Genomic DNA, 8,674 nt, shown 5'->3' with positions numbered 1-8,674 from the left:
GTGGTAGAGAGAGAGAGAGACTAGAGAGAGAGAGAGAGAGAGAGAGAGAGAGAGATTAGCAACTCCACTATGTCATCAATCAAATAGAAATGTTATTCACAAGAATGAATCGAATAGAGACGAGGGAAAAAAGGGGCAGGTAGGGAGTGGCTACTACTAGTGACCACCCTTAATTTCATGCATATGTGACTGTCCAATATTCAATAGCAAAATGAATTCAAATCATGAATAAAAGTTGATTTATCAATGGCATTTCAAAATACCATTCCTCACACTTTCAAGCATCACATAAATTAAATGTCAAGGACATGCTTCTTTGTCCACCTAATCTTGCTTTCTTGCCCTACAAAATTAAATTACCTAGTTTTGGGGAAACCAATGTATCAATACTTTAGATTATGACATGTTACATTCGGTTTACTCATAGGAATCAACTTGCTAAGATTTAGATATGGGACTATGATGATAGTGAGTCTTAGCCTGACTCTATATTTCTCATATTCATATGCACTTTGACCAAGCTAGATGGTAATACAATGATTCAAACTAGTGTTATACGCATGATTGGCCCTCTTAAGACCCAAGTTCATTCCTTGAATCACGTAAAATATACATAAGAAATCTTATGTACTATAACTTTTAATATGTATGTTGTATTTATATAATATTTATCCCTAATTCATAAAGTCGTGAGACAAGGTTAACCAGTCTTTTTAAAAAGGATTTCTAATTCACCTCGGATTTTCAAGGCAAATCTTTGAAATACCCTTAAAATCAATACTTTGATAAAATTGAACCCTTTACAAACAAACTTCGTTCACAATCATCTATGGCGGATTTTAAAAAGAAAAATACACTAAAGGACTCGTTTTTTTGGCTTGCCCTTGGCATGGCCTTATTGATAATTCATGGGTTAAGAAGCGAAATTCGATTTGTAATTTGATTAGTTGAGGCTCCAGTTTTTCTTCCCCCTTTGTCTCTTGTTTCTATTTTGGTCCCCTTTTTTCTAGGGTTGTTCTTCTCCTTTTCTCTTTTTAAAGAAAAATGCACTAAAGGACTCGTTTTTTTGGCTGCCCTTAGCATGGCCTTATGATGGTTCGTGGGTTAAGAAGCAAAATTGGATTTGTATTTGATTAGTTGAGGCTTTAGTTTTTCTTCGCCCTTTATCTCTTGTTTCTATTTTGGTCCCCTTTTTTCTAGGGTAGTTCTTCTCCTTTTCTCTTTCCTATTAGGAATCCCTTCAGAGGCAAGCCACTTGAACGTGGTTCAACCCTGGCTGTTCAACTTGTTTCCCTAGCAATGGATCACTAGACTATTTGCTTGTGTTGCCTCCAAAATTGTAGCTACACAAGTGCCAATGAGGAACATCAACAAAGTTGGGCATCCACACATGAAGAGGATGGGGGGAGGTAGATGAAAAGAAGTTGAATGAGCATGGAAGGAGCGTGGTCCAACGACCTTACCACATCGTTAGCTCAATATATCATTATAAATCGTTTTGGTTTTGTTCATCGTTGCAAGCGGCTAACTATCAAATCTACGTTCGTTGATAACGTAAATCGTTGCCGGCGTTCTATGGATCGTTCTGCTATGCCACAAATCTTTCCTTTGTTGCTGGCTGCTGCTGGCCTTGTGCATTACGCCATAGCCACCCTCGAAGCTCAACCGCTTGCCAACGACGAAGGCTCCACCATCACTGTGCAGGGAACCGTCTTCTGCGATCGATGCCGGGAGAATCGTTTCACGAACAATTCCCTTGTCCTGTCCGGTAATAAATCAGCAATAAACGCATAGTTTTCGTGATGATCTCCCTCTGTTTCAGCAGAAATGTGTACTTTTCGTGATCATCTCTCTGGCCGATAATCCTCTTATGAATTTGTTGCTGCAAAAATGCATAGTTTTTGTCTTATGAATTGGTTGCTGCAAACATGCATAGCTTTCTGTCTGTGTCTCACGTCTTACGAGTTTGATGCTGCAAAAATGCATAGTATTCGTGATCATCTCTGTGTTTTTAAGCTGGTGTGTGTGTGTGATGTTTTTAAGCTCTGTGTGTGTGATGCACAGTTTCCTGTGGGAATGATTGGCATTCTCTTGCATGAAACCCCCGCATTGCTTTTCTTCGCACCCCTGCAAGGTCGCTTCTCATCAAGGGTTCTTATCCACGATTTCCCTGTAGGTGCCACTGTCGCTTTGAATTGCAAAAGCACAAACGCTTCAACGCCTGCCCTCCGAATCGAAGCCTCCACTGATGAGCATGGTGCGTTTCGGCTTAATCTTTCCTATCCAGCCAGCACCTCCTTCAAACAATTACGAGGATGCAAGGTAGAGCTCGCCAAAAGCCCCTTGAAAACGTGTAAACACAAAACAACGTCGTCCAGGGCCTTCGCAGCTGCCCTCGCCTTGAAATCCAAGCAAGGAAATCACCTCGTCTACTCTGCTGGCTTTCTCAGCTATCAGCCCAAATCACTGCCGAGTTTCTGCGCCTCCCCTGGTGGAAAATCCATCCGCGAAAGTGCAAGAGCGGCAACGTCGGCAGCTGCTGATCCCGCTCCCATGCCATTCTTCCCCCCGTTGCAAATTCCTGCACCTGGTTTGCCTTCTCTTCCGACTGTCCCTCCTCTTTCCAGCCTCCTGCCTCCCATGCCACCGGGCTTTCCTTCGCTGCCTCCCTTTTTGCCAGGCGCTGGCGTCCCTCCGCTGCCTTCACCAGAGTCTTCCACCCCGACTCTGCCGGATAACTCTGCGGTCAATACAAGTGATCCTTCTGTCCCAAGCGTGCCGGCAGGGCCTTCTCAACCCAAGACAATCCAAGACCTGCCAGACGTGCGCACACTCCATCCATCCTTCATCGAGGCGGAATTTCGCAGCGGGGATACTCACTAATTTGGCCTCACGATATACTCAGCTACTACCCAGTTACAATTATTATCGGTTGTGAAGGAAATTTGTGAGCACTCTCAATCTTCTAATACTATGTCGAATCGCAACTTCCAAATAAATTATAGTATACTTACAAAAGAAAAAAAGTTCAAGACTTTTCTCCCCATATTAAATTGTGCCATCCAAAAGCATTTTTAATGTCATCATGTCCTTTGCTTTCAGCAGCCTCCCTTTGTGATAAGTATCATGTGGGGAGTTTCTTCACACCATTGGATCAATCAATCCACAATTTGCAACAAGTTTGACATGTTGAGCATTAATTTTGACCTTGACTCGGGCATCTTTAGCTATTCTTAGACAAGAACTTGGAGTTCTCTTTAGAATATTATTGTTGGATTTCATAGAACAAATACTCATGTATACACTTATGAATCGAAAGAGAAGCTCGAGCACATAAAACACTCCATGAAATGACAAACTCAAAGACAAAGATTGCCACTAAAATAATAATATCTATTCAATGTTAAAACACGGATCTTCCACTCATCCCCTCAGGGCTTGTGGTGGGATTCCAAGTGTATATGATAAAGGGAAAGACACACTTAAATATACGAACAAAAGCCTACAAAAGATAACCCACACAGGCTAATTGTAGATGCTGACAAGAGCTTGCCAACACACAACAAGCCCTCAGATATGTCTCCACACAGGACAAAAGCAACTACTAAATAGACATGCCATAAAGGTTGGTAAAGAAAACCACCAAATAAGAGGAGCTAGCTAACGAAGACATAGAGCATCATCGTAGCTCAACACACATGCTCAGTCACTAACAGCAACAGTTGTCACTTTTAAAGAGAGGAACTGCCTCATAGGTTGATGTGAAAGGAGCTGCCAGCAACTTTATGCCTCCAAAACTTGTTCTCCAACAATGGCAACCAATCCAAGAGCATAGTACAAGTTAAAGCAACCTCCAAAGGTCATGCAACTCTACAAAAATTTCAGGGACATCTCCAAATAGAACCGAAGGGTCTCAAATAAATCTCATGACCACCACCTTCTCCAAAGCTTTGTTCCACACAAGAAAAGTTAGATCCTTGAAGAGCCTTCATACCATGTAATATATCGCATCCTGGCTTGCCATGTAGCATAAACATCCTTCCCTACTAGGTTTACCAAAACATATAGAAATGCCAACATCCCCCCTTAAACCAGGTAGCGAGAGTAAATCACGGCCAGCCAGCATAATTATCCACATAGGAGTGAAATCGAATTAATTCCAAATAAGTATTGATTGTTGCCATTCATAGAGGATAATGTGCCAAACCAAATATAAAAGCGACAATCACCAAGAATAAAAAAATTGACCACCAGTAGAAATATCAAAGGGCATAGTCGTTCTTTTTATCAAGGTCAATAACAAGCACGGATGCTTTTATCAAAGCTATACTTTGATATTCCATGACAAAACTATTCGTCCTTAGAAACAGTTAAATATCCACACCCTTGTGACTATAAGACAAGTGTTCTTGAGAGAAATGTTTAGAACCCTTCAGAATCAATCTACTCTGATACTGTGCTAGATTTTAGAGAACAAATATCCATGTATCCACTTATGAATCCAAAGATAAGCCCTCACATAAAACACTACATGAAATGTTGAACTCAAAGACAAATACTGCCACTAAAATAATGATATCTATTCAACATGAAAACACAGATCTGAATTCCACTCATCCCTACAGGGCTTATTGTGGGATTACAAGTGTATATAATAAAGAGAAAGACAAACAAAAGACTATGAAAGATAGCCAACACATGCTAATTGTAGATGCTAACAAGAGCTTCCCAACTCATAACAAGACCTCAAATATGTCTCATGGAGGAGAAAAGAAACTACTAAATAGATATGCCACATAGGTTGGTAAAGAAAACCACCAAATAAGAGCTTAGAGGAGCTAACTGATGAAGACATAGAGCATTGTAGGTCTACACACATTCTCAATCATTGATAGTAGCAACTGTTACTCTTGGGGGGGGTACTATGTAAAAACCTTGTATAGCACGTGCAATCTAGGGGTATTAAAAAAACTCCCTACCTATAGATTTTTATAACCTATATACACCCCTTCTATAAATTTTGAGATGATTAAAGTATCCCTTATGTATGAAAATTTTTACTTTTTGAATTCAAAAACTCCTTATGTATGTATGTTTCCGTAACTCCATAAAAATATAAAACCCCTTCTGTTGATCGCACATGCGACATTACATATTTGTTAGTGACCCCCGTGTGCTGTCACTTATAAAGAGAGAAAGTACCTCAATGGTGGATGAGGAAGGAGCTACCAACAACTTTGTGCCTCCAAAATATATCCTCTAGCACTAGCAACCAATCCAAGAGCATAGTAGAAGTTAAAGAAACCTCTAAAGGTTATGCAGCTCTATGAAAATTCTGGGGTCACTCTCATGACCACCGCCTTCTCCAAGCTTCATTCCACACGAGAAAAGGTCGATCCTTCAAGATCCATCATACCATGTAATAGCTTGCATCCTAGCTTGCCAACACTTATGAAAATGCTCCCTTACAGGCTACTAGGTTTATGAAAACATATAGAAATGCCAACAGTTATGAGCATGGTACTAAAAAGAAAAGATTTTAGAAAATCAATCGATCTATCAAAAAATCCAACCAAGGATGTCTATAAAATATTTTATGGACAAAATAATTGAAATAGTGTTAAAGCACTTAATACTGAGTATAAAGAAAAAATTATGCGTTCACAAGTAGTTTCATATCACTAATGAACAATGAACATGTATTTTATTGCATGGTCGAAGGAAACATCCCATGGGTACAACATAGTAATTCGCTTCCCCATGCTATCAAAAATACATTGTGTGATTGATACTAATAAATACCACATGATGAAATGGCCCAAATGGCCCAACATTTGCTTGGGTGTAGCTGATCTTAGAACTATTTTCGGAGCCATTTTGGGGATGCAATGTGACACACTCCTGGGTAAGATTCTGAATTTGAGATGGATCTGTGCTCTTGCCAAAATTTTTTTCGACGTCACGATGTCGCACTGGCATAATAATGAGACACCATCTATTTATTCTAAACACCGAAAAGCTCGACACATGGAAGCTCTACCTTGATTCGTGCAGTATAGTCTCTTCGACCTGACTACATTGTATATCTCTACATTGTTTTGTGCAGCACAGTCTCTGGCCTGACCATCTGTCATCGTACAGCCTTTTGTCGCAGCTTTTCCATCTGTCACTGGGAAACATGCCCATGCAGATCATGAAAATTTAAGGTTGTCTTGGAGCGACCACCACGTTGGTTCAGGGCTAGTTCTTGGCATAATAATGAGATGAAATCTATCATTCTAAACACCATAGAGCTCAACACACAACATCTCTCCCTGCTTTGCACAACACAGTCGCTGGCCTGATCACTTGCCATTACCTAGCCTTTTGCAGTAGCTTTGCCACCTATCACCAGCCAACACGCCCATGTGGATTAAGAAAATTGAAGATTGGCTTCGAGCGACCACCACACTAATTCTTGGAGTTATGGAGTTATCTATTTTTATGTATTACAAAAGGAGATTTATGAAGACCGCCGCACTAGCAAATAGAAGGATATCTATGACAACCACCATGATGGTTCTTGGAGTTATATATTAGTACACCAAGAAAAATATATTTCCTTGTGCAACCAAGGAAAATGCAATTGTTGATATGGACCTTGAGGGGTCCCCTTTATGGGAAAGGGCTATATCGACATGCCATATTTGTCCAGTGCATCCTAGATATTGTCCTAGATATTGTATAATAAATATCGATATGGCCCTTACCCCTAGATGGGACCCCTCAAGGGCCATATCACTAATTGCATTTTCTAAAAGTTTAATTGTATTTTTCTAGATGTATCTCCATGCAACCATCAAGGTGGGTTGTTCGAGCTATTTTAGCACTATTTTAGTCCTAAACCAAGGGAAATGTATTTTTACTTTACTGGTATTTTATTCCTTGTTGCAATAAATTCTAAATGAGGGCAAAAGTATTTCGAGTCACTGCGGTGACTACAGACCCGATGGTGCCATCCAGATAATCAACTACAATTCATCAAGTAAAATTTGAGCAAAAGAGATTACATCTACATCCAATAACAGGTTATATAAAAATTAACAACAGTTTATACTGAGATCAAAAATTTAAGAGAAGATCTTACATTTATAAAAACTCAGCAATTACTGAGAGCCTTAGAGGCAAAAAGATTACATCTAGCGAGCATAACCACTCATCCATTGCCGAGTGGTTTATATAAAAATTAGCAACAGCTTATACTAAGAGCCTCAAATTGAATAAAAGATATAATTTACATTTGTAAAAACTTAGTAATTGCTAAGTGCCTTAGAGACCAAAAGAAGATTACATCCAGTGAGCCAAAGGACCGTTGAGAGCCTTAGAGGCCAAAAGATTACATCTAGCCATTGATGAGTGGTTATGAGCCTCATTGAGCAAGAGGATATTTGTACAACTTAGTATTGCTGCCAACCCAGATTGCTACATTCAAATTTTTTAGGAAGCCCGTGGAGGGGACGATGGAGAGTGCACATTGCACAAATGTAGGACTCAAACTACACTGCCCCCAACAAGATGCGAATACTTTGCTATGAAAATACTTAGCCCTTCGTCAAAATATCAAGGGAATCCATACAACAAAGCCATATAGAAGCCAGAGGTGTGCATGCCGTCCAAGGTGGTGACATGTAGATGTGGGGGGAATCCACCAAGGGAACGAAGAGATTCCACAAGAGCGAGCGTTTCAAGTCCTAACTAGTGCAACATAATGACTTTATACGAGAAGACAGATAAGATAGCGATCCCGTTGCATCGAGGGAAGATAGCAGTAAACAGGCATGGTGAAAAGAGTGGGTGAGTAGTGGAGCGGATGAGCAAAGGAGCAGATGAGTGGATGAGAGTTGGAGGAGGGAGCGTGGAGCAAAGTAGAGCAGGGGCAGAAGACAACTGGAGAAGGGTGCGTGGAGCAAAGTAGAAGAGTAGGGGTGGATGAGAGCAAAGTAGCCAAATGGCAAATCGCAAATGCCACGAACCTTACACATTATATAGTTCAAGCCACCATGGTGACAAGAGGCAGTTTAAAACACTACCTTAATTAATCAAATCCGAGGAGGTTTCCATCCAAATAATCATGAGGCATTTTTAAGCAAAGTAGCCAAATGCCAAATGCCATAAACCTTATATTAATCAAAGTTTGAGCCACCGAGGATCATCTTCTTCTTCTCCCTTTCCACCCGGAGGCCCAATGTGCCATCCAAATAATCATGAGCCATTTTAAACCACTGCCTTAACTAATCAAAATCCCAAGGAGGGTGCCATCCAAATAATAATGAGCCATTTTTAAGAAAAGTAGCCAAATGCCAAATGCCACGGACCTTATACTAATCAAAGTTCGAGCCATGGGGATCTTCTTCTTCTACCTTTTCACTTGGAGGCCCGATGTGCCATCCAAATACTCATGAGCCATTGTAAACCATTGCATTAATTAATCAAAGTCCGAGGAGGGTGCCATCGAAATTTAATCATGAGCCATTTTTATTGCAGGCCACCGCAGTGGCTGATAGTTAACTGCTAGCCTGGTGGAATCTTAGGTGCCTCCCTAGATGCTAGCTCGTCACCGATGGCAGTGGCAATAAATTATGAGGTGTTTATTAATCATGAAGTAGACGCCCTCTAGATGACACCATCTTGGTAA

General features: G+C 40.5%; 1 protein-coding gene across 1 annotated transcript; it reads left to right on the top strand.

Annotated features, from left to right (window-relative positions):
• Positions 1–1,434: 1,434 nt before the first annotated feature.
• LOC147886256 (uncharacterized) lies at positions 1,435–2,947 on the top strand. The gene is made up of 2 exons (XM_087395073.1): positions 1,435–1,768; positions 2,177–2,947. Exons 1-2 carry the CDS (start codon positions 1,435–1,437, stop codon positions 2,881–2,883), a joined length of 1,041 nt encoding a protein of 346 aa, XP_087251199.1. The 3' UTR covers positions 2,884–2,947.
• The last annotated feature ends 5,727 nt before the right edge of the window (positions 2,948–8,674 follow it).

This window comes from Dipteris shenzhenensis, chromosome 24 (genome assembly GCF_047967505.1).
Source record: "Dipteris shenzhenensis isolate YYH24624 ecotype China chromosome 24, Dip_SZ_1.0, whole genome shotgun sequence".
Lineage (NCBI taxonomy): Eukaryota > Viridiplantae > Streptophyta > Polypodiopsida > Gleicheniales > Dipteridaceae > Dipteris > Dipteris shenzhenensis.
This window is presented reverse-complemented; position numbering and strand designations above follow the sequence as displayed.